The sequence below is a fragment of the Hyperoodon ampullatus genome (assembly GCF_949752795.1).
Source record: "Hyperoodon ampullatus genome assembly, chromosome: 5".
Lineage (NCBI taxonomy): Eukaryota > Metazoa > Chordata > Mammalia > Artiodactyla > Ziphiidae > Hyperoodon > Hyperoodon ampullatus.
The window spans coordinates 6676860-6693939 of record NC_136918.1 but is presented as its reverse complement, the minus strand read 5'-3'; the positions used below and the strand labels follow the sequence as shown (position 1 = coordinate 6693939).

The following is a 17080-nucleotide window of genomic DNA, read 5'->3' as shown; positions in this document are numbered from 1 at the left end:
TAGCCTCATCCACCAGAGGGCAGACAGCAGAAGCAAGAATAACTACAATCCTGCAGCCTGTAGAACAAAAACCACATTCACAGAAAGATAGACAAGATGAAAAGGCAGAGGGCTATGTACCAGATGAAGGAACAAGACAAAACCCCAGAAAAACAACTAAATGAAATGGAGATAGGCAATCTTCCAGAAAAAGAATTCAGAATAATGATAGTGAAGATGATCCAGGACCTCAGAAAAAGAATGGAGGCAAAGATCGAGAAGATGCAAGAAATATTTAACAAAGATCTAGAAGAATTAAAGAACAAACAGATGAACAATATAATAACTAAAATGAAAACTACACTAGAAGGAATCAATAGCAGAGTAACTGAGGCAGAAGAACGGATAAGTGACCTGGAAGACAGAATGGCGGAAATCACTGCCACAGAAGAGAATAAAGAAAAAAGAATGAAAAGAAATGAAGACAGCCAAAGAGACCTCAGGGACAATATTAAACACAACAACATTCACATTATAGGGGTCCCAGAAGGAGAAGAGAAAGAGAAAGGACCCAAGAATATATATATATTTTTTTTATTTACTTATTTATTTTTCAGTACGCAGTCCTCTCACTGTTGTGGCCTCTCCCATTGCAGAGCACAGGCTCCGGACACACAGGCCCAGCGGCCATGGCTCATGGACCCAGCCACTCCGCGGCATGTGGAATTTTCCCCGACCGGAGCACGAACCCATGTCTCCTGCATCAGCAGGCGGACTCTCAACCACTGCACCACCAGGGAAGCCCCCCAAGAAAATATTTGAAGAGATTATAGTCGAAAACTTCCCTAACATGGGAAAGGAAATAGCCACCCAAGTCCAGGAAGCACAGAGAGTCCCGTACAAGATAAACCCAAGGAGAAACACACCGAGACACATAGTAATCAAATTGGCAAAAATTAAAGACAAAGAAAAATTATTGAAATCAGCAAGGGAAAATTGACAAATAACATACAAGGGAACTCCCATAAGGATAACAGCTGATTTCTCACCAGAAACCCTATAAGCCAGAAGGGAGTGGCATGATATACTTAAAGTGATGAAAGGGAAGAGCTTACAACCAAGATTACTCTACCCAGCAAGGATCTCATTCAGATTCGATGGAGAAATCAAAAGCTTTACAGACAAGCAAAAGCTAAGAGAATTCAGCACCTCCAAACCAGCTCTACAACAAATGCTAAAGGAACTTCTCTAAGTAGGAAACACAAGAGAAGAAAAGGACCTACAAAAACAAACCCAAAACAATTAAGAAAACGGTAATAGGAACACACATATCGATAATTACCTTAAACATGAATGGATTAAATGCTCCTACCAAAAGACACAGGCTTGCTGAATGGATACAAAAACAGGACCCATATATATGCGGTCTACAAGAGACCCACTCCAGAACTAGGGACACATACAGACTGAAAGTGAGGGGATGGAAAAAGATACTGCATGCAAATGGAAATCAAAAGAAAGCTGGAGTAGCAATACTCATATCAGATAAAATAGACTTTAAAATAAAGAAGGTTACAAGAGACAAGGAAGGACACTACATAATGATCAAGGGATCAATCCAAGAAGAAGATATAACAATTTTATATATATATATATATATATATATATATATGCAACCAACATAGGAGCACCTCAATACATAAGGCAACTGCTAACAGCTCTAAAAGAGGAGCTCGACAGTAACACAATAATAGTGGGGGACTTTAACACCTGACTTACACCAATGGGCAGATCATCCAAACAGAAAATTAATAAGGAAACACAAGCTTTAAATGACACAATAGACCAGATAGATTTAATTGATATTTACAGGACATTCCATCCAAAAACAGCAGATTATATTTTCTTCTCAAATGCGCACGGAACATTCTCCAGGATAGATCATATCTTGGGTCACAAATCAAGCCTCAGTAAATTTAAGAAAATTGAAATCATATCAAGCATCTTTTCTGACCACAATGCTATGAGATTAGAAATGAATTACAAGGAAAAAGACGTAAAAAACACAAACACATGGAGGCTAAACAATACATTACTAAATAACCAAGAGATCACTGAAAAAATCAAAGTGGAGATCAAAAAATACCTACAGACAAATGACAATGAGAACACGATGATCCAAAACCTATGGGATGCAGCAAAAGCAGTTCTAAGAGGGAAGTTTATAGATATACAACCGTACCTAAAGAAACAAGTAAAATCTCAAATAAACAATCTAACCTTACACCTAAAGGAACTAGAGAAGGAAGAACAAACAAAACCCAAAGTTAGCAGAAGAAAAGAAATCATCAAGACCAGAGCAGAAATAAATGAAATAGAAACAAAGAAAATAATAGCAAAGATCAATAAAACTAAAAGCTGGTTCTTTGAGAAGATAAACAAAATTGATAAACCATTAGCCAGACTCATCAAGAAAAAGAGGGCAAGGACTCAAATCAATAAAATTAGAAATGAAAAAGGAGAAGTGACAACAGACACCACAGAAATACAAAGCCTCCTAAATGACTACTACAAGCAACTCTATGCCAATAAAATGGACAACCTGGAAGAAATGGCCAAATTCTTAGAAAGGTATAACCTTCCAAAACTGAACCAGGAAGAAGTAGAAAATATGAACAGATGAATCACAAGTAATGAAATTGAAACTGTGTTTAAAAATCTTCCAAGAAACAAAATTCCAGGACCAGATGGCTTCACAGGTGAATTCTATCAAATATTTAGAGAAAAGCTAACACCCATCCTTCTCAAACTCTTCCGAAAACTTGCAGAGGAAGGAAAACTCCCAAACTCATTCTATGAGGCCACCATCACCCTGATACCAAAACCAAAGATACCACAATAAAAGAAAATTACAGACCAATATCACTGATGAATATATATGCAAAAATCCTAACAAAATACTAGCAAACTGAATCCAACAACACATTAAAAGGATCATATACCATGATCAAGTGCGATTTATCCCAGAGATGCAAGGATTCTTCAATGTACACAAATCAATCAATGTGATACACCATATTAACAAATGGTAGAATAAAAACCATATGATCATCTCAATAGATTCAGAAAAAGCTTTTGATAAAATTCAACACCCATTTATGATAAAAAAAAAAAAGTCTCCAGAAAGTGGTCATAGAGGGAAACTACTTCAACATAAAAAAGGCTATATATGACAAACCAACAGCAAACATCATTCTCAATGGTGAAAATCTTAAAGCATTTCCTCTAAGATCAGGAAAAAGACAAGGATGTCCACTCTCACCACTGTTATTCAACATAGATTTGGAAGTCCTAGCCATGGCGATCAGAGAAGAAAAAGAAATAAAAAGAATCCAAATTGGAAAAGAAGAAGTAAAACTGTCACTGTTTGCAGATGACATGATAATATACATAGAGAATACTAAATATGCCACCAGAAAACTACTAGAACTAATCAATGAATTTTGTAACGTTGCATGATACAAAATTAATGCACAGAAATCTCTTGCCTTCGTATACACTAGTGATGAAAAATCTGAAAGAGAAATTAAGGAAACACTCCCATTTACCATTGCAACAAAAAGAATAAAATACCTAGGAATAAACCTACCTAGGGAAACAAAAGACCTGTATGCTGAAAACTATAGGACACTGATGAAAGAAATTAAAGATGACACCAACAGATGGAGAGATATACCATTGTCTTGGATTGGAAGAATAAATATTGTGAAAATGACTATACTACCCAAAGCAATCTACAGATTCAGTGCAATCCCTATCAAATTACCAATGGCATTTTTTACAGAACTATAACAAAAAATCTTAAAATTTGCATGGAGACACAAAAGACCCCGAATAGCCAAAGCAGTCTTGAGGGAAAAAAAACGGAGCTGGAGGAATCAGACTCCCTGACTTCAGACTATACTACAAAGCTACAGTAATCAAGACAATATGGTACTGGCACAAAAGCAGAGATATAGATCAATGGAACAGGATAGAAAGCCCAGAGATAAACCCACACACCTATGGTCAACTAATCTATGACAAAGGAGGCAAGGATATACAATGGAGAAAAGACAGTCTCTTCAATAAGTAGTGCTGGGAAAACTGGACAGCTTCATGTAAAAGAATGAAATTAGAACACTCCCTAACACCATACACAAAAATAAACTCAGAATGGATTAGATACCTAAATGTAAGACCAGGAACTATAAACCTCTTAGAGGAAAACATAGGAAGAACACTCTTTCACATAAATCACAGCAAGATATTTTTTGATCCACCTCCTAGAGTAATGGAAATAAAAACAAAAATAAACAAATGGGACCTAATGAAACTTAAAAGCTTTTGCACAGCAAAGGAAACCATAAACAAGATGAAAAGGCAACCCTCAGAATGGAAGAAAATATTTGCAAACAAATCATCAGACAAAGGATTAATCTCCAAAATATATAAACAGCTCACGCAGCTCAATATTAAAAAAACAAACAAACCAATCCAAAAATGGGCAGAAGACCCAAATAGACGTTTCTCCAAAGACATACAGATGGCCAAGAAACACATGAAAAGCTGCTCAGCATCACTAATTATTAGAGAAATGCAAATGAAACCTACTATGAGGTATCACCTCACACCAGTTAAAATGGGCATCATCAGAAAATCTACAAACAACAAATACTGGAGAGGGTGTGGAGAAAAGGGAACCCTGTTGCACTGTTGGTGGGAGTGTAAATGGATACAGCCACTATGGAGAACAGTATGGAGGTTCCTTAAAAAACTAAAAATAGAACTACCATATGACCCAGCAATCCCACTACTGGGCATATACCCAGAGAAAACCATAATTCAAAAAGACACATGCACCCCAGTGTTCATTGCAGCACTATTTACAAAGCCAGGTCATGGAAGTAACTTAAATGCCCATCAACAGATGAATGGATAAAGAAGATGTGGTACATATATACAATGGAATATTACTCAACCATAAAAAGGAATGAAATTGGGTCATTTGTAGAGACGTGGATGCATCTAGAGACTGTCGTACAGAGTGAAGTCAGAAAGAGAAAAACAAATATCGTATATTAACGCATATATGTGGAACCTAGAAAATGGTACAGATGAACTGGTTTGCAGAGCAGAAGTTGAGACAGAGAAGTAGAGAAAAAACCTATGGACACCAAGGTGGGGAAAGCGGCGGGGGGTTGGGAGTGGTGGTGTGATGAATTGGGAGGTTTGGATTGACATGTATACACTGATGTGTATAAAATGGATGACTAATAAGAACCTGCTGTATAAAAAAATAAATTAAAGAAAATAAAAGGCATACATGTAGGAAAAGAAGAAATAAAACTTTCTCTATTTGCATGTGACATGGTTATCTATGTACACAATGCCAAGGAATCTGTTTGTTTAGATCTCTTAGAATAAGTGAGATAAACATCAACAAACAAAAATCAATCTTGTTTATGTATATTAATAACAAACATATGAACCAAAATTTAAAACATAATACCATTTACAATTGATCTAAATAAAACGAAATACTTAGGTACAAATCAACAAAATACTTATATAATTTTCAAAAATATTGAGAAAGAAATCAAAGAAGACCTAGACAAATGGAGATATTTACATGTTTTTAGATTAAAAGACTTAAAAAAAATTTCAATGAATAATTTGGAATCAGACTAGAGATAGAAAAATACAAACTTAGTGAACTGGAATATAGATCAAATGAAATTATGAAGAGTGGAGGAGAGAGATAAAAAGATTTGTTTTTAATTTCAGAAGAGAGGGTAGGAGACATGGTGGCTACATATACACAATCAGAGAGCTAGAAGAAGAGGGCAGAGTACAGGGGCAGAGGCATTTTCTGAGGGGATAATAACTAAGAATTTTTCATGTCTAATAAAAGACACCAATCCCCAGATTTAAGAAACCCAGTGATCCCAAAGAAGGATAAACAGAAATCCCTGTGTAGACAAAGAAAATATTGAAAGCAACCAGAGAAATACAGATTATCTTCACAGGAATGGCAGATAGATTATAGGTGGCTTCTCAATAGCATCAATTGAAAGTCAAAAAACTGTAGAACCATAACTTCAAAGTATTGAAGGAAAATGATTGCCAATCCATTAGTTCATACACAGTGAAAATATATTTTGGGTGTGAGGGTAGTATCTTGAAAATGTCTTTCAAGCATGAAGTCACTAACTTAAGGAAATTCTATGGGATATGTTCTGTCAGAAGGAGAGTGATTCCCGGAGAGCATGTCTGATATGCAAAGAGAAATGGAGTGCAAAGAAAATGGCAAACACATGGGTAAATTTAAGTGAGCATTGGTTGTATAAAACAGAATGATAAGGTCTAACAGGGTTAGGAGAAACAATAGGCTTAAAATATGTACAACACTAGCATGGACAGAGCTCTCTAGTCCCCATGTTGTTGAGGAAGAGGGGAAAGGTCTTCATTTACTTTGGATGTGAGACTATATATAATTCCAATCTGAGAGGAAAAAAAATGAAATAAAGCCCAAACACAGGCAGGACAAGAGGAAAAAATAACATAGACTTGTGTGGGAAGAAAGAAAATAGAAGTTGGTAGCTTTAAACTTAAATCTGTTAGCATTCACGTTAAATGTAAGTGAACTTAACGTTCCAATTAAGAGTCAGTAACTGTCAAATTTGACCCCCAAAATGTTTTAATCCAGCTTTAGGCTATTTACAAAAGACTTTACAAAACAAAAAGGCTATTTACAAAACAAAAGTATAGAAAGATTGAAAGTAAAAGGGTGAAAAATATATGACATGCATATACTAATCAAAATAAAACTGTTGAGACTATAGTACTATCAGGCATATAGACTTTAAGTAAAAACTATTACTAGAGAGAAAGAGGCTTGATTCACAGATATGTAAGAATCATAAATATATAGGAACTTAAATAACATATATTTTAATAACATTAAAATATATGAAACAAAAGTTGAAAGAACTAAAAAGAAAAATAGAAAAATTCACAATCTTGGAGATTTTAACATGCCTCTCAATAAATAATACACAGGCAGACAAAAAATCAGTAAGAACATAGATTTAAACAAAACAATTAGCAATATTAAGTAAATGGACAGAACACTGCACCCAACAATCATAGAATACACATTTTTTTAAGTACACATGGAACATTTACCAAAACTGATCATATCCTAGGACATAAAGCAAGTATCAACATATTTCAAGAGATTGAAATCAATAGAGTATGTTCTCTGACTACAGTGAACTAAGCTAGAAATCAGTAACAAAAAGATTACCAAAAATCTCAGTATGTTGGGTAATTAGGAAAAACACTTCTAAATAGTTCATGGATCAAAAAGTCGTAATGATAAAAATTAGAAAATATTTTGAACTGAATGATCATGAAAACACTACATATCAAAAAGTAAATGCAAGTAAAGTCATGCTTAAAGAATACAAGTAAAGTCGTGCTTAGAGGGAATTTTTATAGCCAGAACTGTGTTTATTAGAAAAGAAGATAAATGGCAAATTAGGTGAGTATCCTTCACCAGGAGTTAGGAAAAGAACAACAAAGTAGCACCAAGAAAGTAGGAGGATAGAATTAATAAAAATAGAACAGAAATTGATGAAATGGAAAACAAACATTCAGTAGAGAAGAGCAATAAAGCCAAAAGTTGGTTCTTTGAAAAGACTAATAAGATTATAAACCTCTAGCAAGATTGAGCAAGGAAAAAGAATGGAAACACAACCAACATTAGGAATGAAAAGAACATCCCTACAGATGGTGTCAACACTAAACAAATAAGAGAATATTGGAAACAACCTTATGCCAGTACATTTCAAAATTTAGATATAATGAAAAGAATCCTAGAAAAAATGCAAGTTGCCAAAAAGTATAATGAAGAAATAAAAATCTGAATCATTTTACAACCATTAAAGAAATTAAATCATTAGTCAAAAAATTTCACACAAATTAGACTCCAACCTCATGAAGACTTCACTGATGGGTTCTAGAAAACACTTAATGGAAAAAATGTTATTTCAATCCTACACAAGCTATTTCAGAGCATAGGAAAAGGAGGGGACTCCCAACACTTCTTATGAGGCTAGCATGACCTTGATACCAAAACCTGATTAGGACATTAAGAGAAAAATAAAATTATAGACTTCTCTTGCTTCCTAAATATATATTAGCAGAGTGAATCCATCAACACATTAAAAAGATAATATATCTTGACCAAACTGAGTTTATCTCAGGAATGCAATGTTAAAGATTAAAAGGTTAATCAATGCAATGCACTGTATTAACTGACTAAAGGAGAAATATCACACAGTCATTTCAAGAGTTTCAGAGAATTCATTTATGACAAAAGCTCAAACTGTGACTAGCTGGGAATGTCTCTTTTTTATTTTATAAAGGTAACATTGATATATAACATTATGGAAGTTTCATGTGTACAATATTTCTACTTTTGTATACCCTACAAAGTGCTCACCATCAAAGATTTAGTTTCCATCTGTCACCATACAGGAGACATGTATGGTGAAGGAGACTGATCTCCTTCACCCATTTCACCCTCCCTCCACTCCTCCCCCTCTGGTAACCACTACTCTGTTCTTTGTATCTACGGGTTTGTGTTTGTTTTTGTTTGGTTTCCTTTGTTCATTATTATTATTTTTTTAGTTTATTAGTTTTTTATATTCCATATATGAGTGAAATTATACAGTATTTGTCTTTCTTCATCTGACTTATTTCACTTAGCATAATACCCTCAAGGTCCATCCACGTTCTAACAAATGGCAAGATTTCATCTCTTTTCTGGCTGAGTAGTATTCCATTGTGTATGTATGTGTGCATATGTGTGTGTATATATATATATATATATATATATACACACACACACACACACACACACACCCCAACTCCTTTATCCATTCATCTGTTGATGGGCGCTTAGGTTGCTTCCTTGTCTTGGCTATTGTAAATAATGCTGCAGGGAACATAGGGGTATGTATATATTTTCAGATTAGTATTTTTGTATTCTTTGGAAAAATATACAGAAGTGGGATAGCTGGATTGTATGGTAGTTCTATTCTTAATTTTTTGAGGAATCTCCATACTGTCTTCTGCAGTGGCTGCACCAATTTACATTCCCACCAACAATGCAAGAAGGTTCCCTTTTCTCCACATCCTCACCAACACATATTTCTTGTCTTTTTTGATAATAGCCATTCTGACAGGTGTGAGGTGATATCTCACTGTGGTTTTGATTTGCATTTCCATGATGTTTAGTGATGTTGAGCATCTTTTCATGTGCCTGTTGGTCATCTGTATGTCTTCTTTGGAAAAATGTCCATCAGCTCCTCTGCCCACTTTCAAATTGCTTTTTTTTATTGTTGAGTTGTATGTGTTCTTTATATATTTGGGATATTAAATGTCTCTTTTAAAATAACATATTTGTCAGGATAGACCAGGCTAAGTTGCAGTAACAAATCCCCCAAGTTGAGGAGCTTAACACATTAAATAAATTTATCTCTCATCAGATAAATCCTGTGTAGGTTCAGAAGATCTACAGGGTAGTTCCCTTCCAAGCTGTGTCTCAGGTATCCTGGTAGGCCCCATATGCTTTGCTATCTTAATTGCAGCTTTCAGATTCACTATGAAGAGCTAGAGTGTCATGCAAGAGTTTTTATGGCCAAGTCTACATGGGGCATACATCACTTCCACCCACGTCCCAATGACTATAACTCATTCAAATCACAAAAACACAACCTAATTTCAAGAGGAACAGAAATATTAGCTTCCTATATGCCCAGAAAGAGGAAAAATAAAAATGGGTCTTAATGAACACATGGCATGGTCTCTGCCACAACTGAAAAAGGATATCTACAGAAAACTTGCAGCAAACATCATACGTAATAATGAAACTTGAAAGTTTTTCCTCTGATAGTGGGAATAACACAAGGATGCCTGCTAACACCATCTCTATATGGCATTATTCTAGAGGCCTTAAACAATGTAACAAGAAAAGTAAAATGTAAAAGGATTGGAAATGAAACAGCAAAATTGTCAGTATTTTCAGATGGTATTATTTTGGACATAGAAGCTTCAAAAGATTCTGCAGATAAACTATTAGAATTAATGAGAGAGTTTAGCAAATTTACTAGATACACATTCAAGATACCTAAATCAATTATATTTCTACATATCAACAGCAGGAAAAAAAGTCAGCTTTAAAACTTTAAAAATGCCATTTGTAGTGGCATCAAAAAGATCAAGAATCTAGGAATAAATCTTACAAAAGATGTGTTCAGTGTGCTACAAGAAAAATTGTAAAATTTTATTTAGAAACATTTAAGAAAACCTAAACAAATGGAAAGATATACCATGCTCGTGGATTGGAAGACTCATTATTGTAAAAATGTCAGTTCTCCCTAAATTGAATTATAGATTTGATTCAATTCCTATCAAATTTCAGCAGGTTTTTTGGGGGGCTGGGGAGCTGTTCCATCTTTGTGGAACTTGACAAGTGCTTTCTAAAATTTATGTGGAAAATGCAAAAAGTCAAGAATTGCGAAGACACTCTTGAATAACAGGTGGGAGGATTTACTTAACCAGATATCAAGATGTGTACTAAAGCTCTATTAAACAAGGCAGTGTGACATTGTACAAGGATGGCAAATACAGCCACATAGCAGAACAGAGAGCGGAGAAACAGGCCCATGCTCAGATGGACACTAGGAGTTCCACACGAGTGACAAGGCACAGCAGTGGGGCAGAAGAGGTCTTTTTGGTCAATGATGCTGGAATAATTGACTATCCAAATGGAAAATAATTTAATAGGATGCACATCATGCACAGAGACACAAATGTGAAAAACAAAACTATAAAGCTTTTATGAGATCATATAGGAAAATGTCCTCATAACACAAAATGCACTAGCCATAAAGGAAAAGAACTAACAACCCAACTACATAAAAATTAAGAACGTTTGTTTTCGCAGGATTCCATAAAAAGAATAAGACAAGCCATCAAGTGAGAGAAGGTATTTATGACACATATAACCAACCAACAAAGGGCTAATATTTGGAATAGATGAAGAACTTTACAAATCAATGACAAAAAGGCAGACAACTGAAAATATGGGCAAAAGGTTTGAACAGGCACTTGGCAAAAAAATTAAGCTTGAATGTTTAATAATATATATGAATAAATGCTCAGGCTCATTGGTAAGCAGGAAAAGGAACATTAAAACCACAATGAGATATAACTACACATCTATCAGATGGGAAAATCCTGACAATAACCCTGTATGGTTATTTGCTCGATGGTGTGAAGCAAGTGAACGCTCATACACCGCTGGTTGGAGAGTAAATATCTATAACCATTTTAGAAAAGTGTTTGGCATTATCTAGTAAAGCTGCAAATACATCTACCCAATGACTTAGCAGTTCCACTCTTAGGTACATATCCTAAGAAAGATATGCTTGTGCACACAGGGAGACTTGTGCAAGCATTTTCATAGCAGCATTGTTGGTAACTGTCTAAAGCCAGAATCAAACCAAATCCATCAACAGTAAGATAGGTCAATTCTTTGGTATATAATCATGCAAAAGAATATTATGCAGCAATAAAACTGGTTGTACTACATGAATTTTATCAAAGTGAAAAAGGCTTAATGAAAGAATACATTCAGTACGACTCCATATTTAAAAGTTTCAAAAGCAGGCAAAATCAACCTGTGTTTCTTAAGGATGCATAAATACATGGTAAAGCTATAAAGGAAAGCAAGAGAATTAATATTATAAAAGTAAGAATAGTAATGAGCTTCCATCAGAGTGTGGAGGCTGTGCTAGAGAACTTCTGTATCTTAACCTAGGTGAGGATTAGAACAGGATATACTTTATAACTCTTTGTCAAACTCTATGCCCTTTTATATGCATATGATATTTTATAATACAATTTTTTTAAATGTATCATATACAAAGTCAAAATATTATCTCCCCTCCTAAACATTATCTAATTTCATCCTTACCACAAGGTCCTGCCAAGCAGGCATTATCCCATTTTACAGGTAGGAAAACTGAAGTTCAAATGGCTAAGTGTTTTATTTTTGCAAATAGCTTGGTAATTTGCTTAAGACATCCTAGTGAGTGAGAGAACTAGAGCTTCACCCGAGTCCCAGCCACAGTCTCTCTGAGGCCCATTCATACCCTTTCCATGGTGGTTCTCTGTAGCTTCTACAGTTCACTGCAGCTCTAAACCTGTAATGCCCCATTCTTCAGTCACTGAGCCATGCAGCATCTCTCATCAGACGGCTCCCATCTTTTCCAAAGTAGGCCTTCCCATTCCCTTAACAGCACAGTCCTCCAAAGCCAATGGTGGGCCTGTGCAGTGAGTCTGCATCCCATCACCCACCCACCTGGTCCAGGCTAAATATCATCCTTTCTCTTTGATCCACAAAATCCCCTATTTGAGCTAAGAAACCATGTGTAACTATTGTCCCAAACATGATTAGAGGACAGTAGTGCCCCTGTAAGTCCCACGCAGGGGGAGTCATCGTGTTCCTCCAACATATTCTGACCCTAACCGCCCACATTGCTATCTGGGAGCCTTGCCTCAGCTCCACCCTCACGGCATCCTCTGAGCTACTCCAGGGTGTAGTAGCCTCTGGAGGAGAGGCATGTGGTTCCTGAGGTAGCACCTTTACCTGGCCCAAGGGAGCTGGGCCGCCCAGCAGAGAATGCTAGGGTCTGATCCCACTCAGGACGAGACCCCAAGATTTTTAGCACCTGCCTGAATTCCAGCTGCCAGGTGACAAGGTCCTGTACCAGCAACACCACTGCTCTCTGCTGCCTAGGCAGGTACCAGGTGATCGGGGGTATCATCTCTCCTGTCAATGACAGCTACGGAAAGAAGGACCTCGTGGCTGCCCGGCACCGGGTGGCCATGGCCCGGCTGGCCCTGCAGACGTCCGACTGGATCCAGGTGGACCCCTGGGAGAGTGAGCAGGTGCAGTGGACGGAGACAGTCAAGGTGCTGAGGTAACGGTGGGCATGTGCTCTTGGGATGAGCAGGGGCCACGGTCACGTCTGCAGAGCCCACAGGGTGACAGGCAGGGATGGAGTGTTGAGTGGGGCTTCAGCCGGCCCCTCTCATCCAAATCCTGCAAGAGTTTCTCCTTAGAGGGAGAGAGACCAACAGATTCACATTCTCAGAGAGGTCCTAAGTGGAAAAATCACAAACCACTCCCTTCAGGGTACACTTTGTGGGAAAGCCCCATCTTGTTTCAGAGGGTTGTAGCATCTAGGCTCCAGGGCCGCCACTCAGTAGCTGTGTGACATTAGGCACATGACATTTCTCTGGGACACATTTCTCACTTGCAAAACGGGGACAGCATAACCTAATGAGCATTACGAAAATGTAAATCACTTTTCTGACCCAGAAACACATAATCATACTCAGTAAGTGAGACCCTTTATTATTGTCATCACTGACTAGGTTGAAAACTGCATCTACGTAGTAGGCCATCTTTTCCAAGTGTACAAATCCTAGGTTCTATAAATCTAGACTTTAAGAAAAAACTATGAATCTAGAAATAATTACACAGGATTTTTTTTTCTTTTAGAACTGCTATTAGCATTCAGCACAAGTAATGCAGCCGTTTAAAAGCCCTGTATTTTAGGACAGTGGGTCTCTGACTTTTGTCTGGGAAGCTTTCCTGGGAGATTGCTAGAGAAGCAAGAAGTCTCACTTGTCCTGCCCGTCGGAGGGGATTGTGAGGCGGGGCTGCCTGTCACTAATGACAGCCAGCTCTGCTGGAAGGGATTGCAAACTGTGGGCTGTGTCTTGATCTGTGTGGAAGCACTAGGATTGTCAGAGAATAGGAGACACAAGGGACCAGGTTAAATGACTGACAGCCCTGTCCACAATTTTGATTGGTTTTTATTTATTTATTTATATTTTTTATTTTTTTTACTTTTTTTTTTTTTTTTTTTTTTGCGGTACGCGGGCCTCTCACTGTTGTGGCCTCTCCCGCTGCGGAGCACAGGCTCCGGATGCGCAGGCTCAGCGGCCATGGCTCACGGGCCCAGCCGCTCCAGGGTACGTGGGATCTTCCCGGACAGGGGCACGAACCCTTGTCCCCTGCATCGGCAGGCAGACTCTCAACCACTGCGCCACCAGGGAAGCCCTGGTTTTTATTTTTTACTAATCTTCAAAGTCACTTGGGAGAAAAATGTTTGCCTTTTTAAGCAAAGGTAAACATTTAGTTTCCACATCCTGGTTCTTATTACTTACCCTTTACTGGGGAAAGAACCAGCTAGAAGCATTGAGCAGTTACAGTGCTACTTCAAAATCTGTTGTCAAATTGAAGGAGAGCAAATATGAAATAATTGTTAGATCTATGCTTCTCTTTTTTTTTTAACTTAAGTAATACATTTACACCTAGATCACTCTTTTAGAATAAACAGTGTAGTCAGCTCTCATTTATCTAGGCTAACAGAGGGGAGTAGAAACAAATCAGATAATCCAACAAATCATTTAGCTTTAATACGTAGTCAGAAACAAAGAGACGCTCTCCTTTTCCACCCTGTGAGGGGCAGTGTGGCCTCGGGCCCAGATCTTGGAGCCAAATTTACAATCGAAGTGACTTGATGTAAATGAGTTAGCCTCTCTGAGCCTCAATTCCTCACCTAATAAGATGGGGATGACACCACCTACTTCACTGGGATACTGTATGAACTACATGAGATGATGTCGGAAAACACCTGGTTTATAGTAGGTGCTTAATAACGTTAGCTACCTTCCCTGCATCCCTAACAGGCCCATAATGTCTCCTCATAACAGATAAGCCATTCACAGGTAGGTAAGTAGGATTTGACCGCAGTACCACGTAATTAATATCCTGCTGCAAAATGCTTTTTTTTAAGATTTTACAGGACACATTCTTTTTCTTTTTTTTTTTTTTTACTGTACCCTTTAGACAAGTGCTTCTCAGCCCTGGCTGCACCTTGAATCACCTAGGGAGCTTTCAAAAGTACGGAAGCCTGGGCTTCCCTGGTGGCACAATGGTTAAGAGTCTGCCTGCCGATGCAGGGGACACGGGTTCGTGCCCCGGTCCAGGAAGATCCCACATGCCGCGGAGCGGCTGGGCCCGTGAGCCATGGCCGCTGGGCCTGCACGTCTGGAGCCTGTGCTCTGCAATTGGAGAGGCCACAACAGTGAGAGGCCTGCATAACGCAAAAAAAAACCCAAAAAACAAACAAAAAAGTACGGAAGCCTGAGTCTTACCCCAGAGACTGAGATGTCATTGGTCTAGGATGGGGCCTTAGGATTTTTAAGAGCTCCCTGGTGATTCTAATGTGTGGCCAGGGTTGAGATCCACAGCCTCAGTCACCAAGTGTGTGAATCATGCTTATGATTAGTACTGGGATCAGTCCAAACCAGTGGTCTCAATCCTGGCTGTAAGAATCACCTGGGAAGCTATTTCTAAATGCTCACCCTCCCCTACCGGAGATTTTGATTTTTCTGGGACAGGGTCTAGGCATGGGTACTTTTAAAGGTCCCCAAATGATTTATTTTGTGCAGCCAATGTTGAGAATCCACTGATACAGTCAACACTGTTTTATCAGATAGCTGATTAAGATTTTTGTCAGTATTTGGGGTGGGCTTCATTAGAAAATTTGTTTAATTACTAATGTTTTCCTAAAATTACCAAAATCATTTTTTTAAGATTGAAAATCTGGTTAAAATTGTAAAGTTAGGTGATTCTAGAAGCATTGTAGAAATCCACCCCACCCTTTGCTCCATTAGTATCCTCTTGGTGGACTCAGCAGTGAATCTACATCATGGTGACAGTGATATATGTCACTATGAAGTCAGTTCACTGTAGGGCTTATTGAGTATTCTTTTTCTCCTTAGTAGGTTTTTTATTTTTACTCTAATTTTTTAAGGAACCTGGGCCAGCTTTCATGCTTTTAGGGCACTTGATAACTGATCTCACCTGCCCTCTCCCCATGCTGAGGGAGGGCCTCGTCACGATGCCATTTGATGTGGTCCAGCAGCAGCTCATGTGCCCCTTGGCAAACATGCTCTTATGTCGTCCTCATTTTACAGATGAGTAAACTGAGGCTCAGAGAGGCTAAGTTAACCCCAGTCACACAACAAATAAGCAAGTGGTGGAGCCCTAGTCTGTTGAACTCTGAAGCCATGCTTATGGCCATCTTCAAAACCAGTGATCTACGGGTGGGACCACGATGTGGCTGACTCTGCTTCTGCCACAGTAACCTTCTGATTGGGTATAGTTGGAGACCAGGGACTGCTGAGGACACAGAGAACATGCTGCCAGGGGCAGTCATCAGGCCCAAGGCTGGGCACACCAGGGTGCCCCTCAGGCAGGCAACAAGAGGAAGCAATGACCTCCCACCAAACAAAGGCGGAGTGGAGGTCTGTGAGGAAGATGCATTTGGCGTTGAAATCATTTGCACACCAGAGTTCAGAGCTCCAGCTAATATTCAAAGTAGGGTCAACTTGAACCAGGAACATCAAGGGAAGTAAAATAAAATAATACCAGCTTTCACTGATCACCTACTGTGTGTGCCAAGTATATAATATCTAGTCAGCTCAGCAACTCTGAGAAGTAGGTGAGTTTGGCCTCCTTTCACAGATGAGAAAACAGGTTCGGAAAGGGTCAGCAACATACTCACAGTCCTACAGCGAGAAAGTGGAGGTGAGACCCAAACCTACTTCAGTCTGATGCGAGATTCCAGGCTAACCCGGGAGTGAATCCTCAGAGGTGAAGCTTTCTAAAACTAAAGCAATAAGACAGTAATGGAAACACAGACTAGTTCAGCAGGGCCCTGAGAAGACTCAGCTGAGTCTCTGAGACCATCAGGAGGGAATCTGGACCTGAATTAAATGTATTTACCCCCCTTCCATCCTTCGTGAATTCAGCTGACTTTACTAAGCAGTTCCCTAGGCACCAAGAATATAAGGATGAATTACATGAGCTCCTTGTTCACAATCTGGTGGGGAAGACAGACTGAGA

The 17080-nt window shown here is 38.3% G+C and overlaps 1 protein-coding gene across 1 annotated transcript in view; it reads left to right on the top strand.

Annotated features, from left to right (window-relative positions):
- Positions 1-17080, top strand: part of NMNAT3 (nicotinamide nucleotide adenylyltransferase 3) — a gene marked incomplete at both ends in the record, with an annotated part of 61632 nt that overhangs the window by 36617 nt on the left and 7935 nt on the right. The window contains one exon of the mRNA XM_079704486.1: positions 12897-13076. Coding sequence (XP_079560612.1) covers positions 12897-13076 — 180 coding nt within the window. The remainder of the gene's footprint in view (positions 1-12896; positions 13077-17080) is intronic.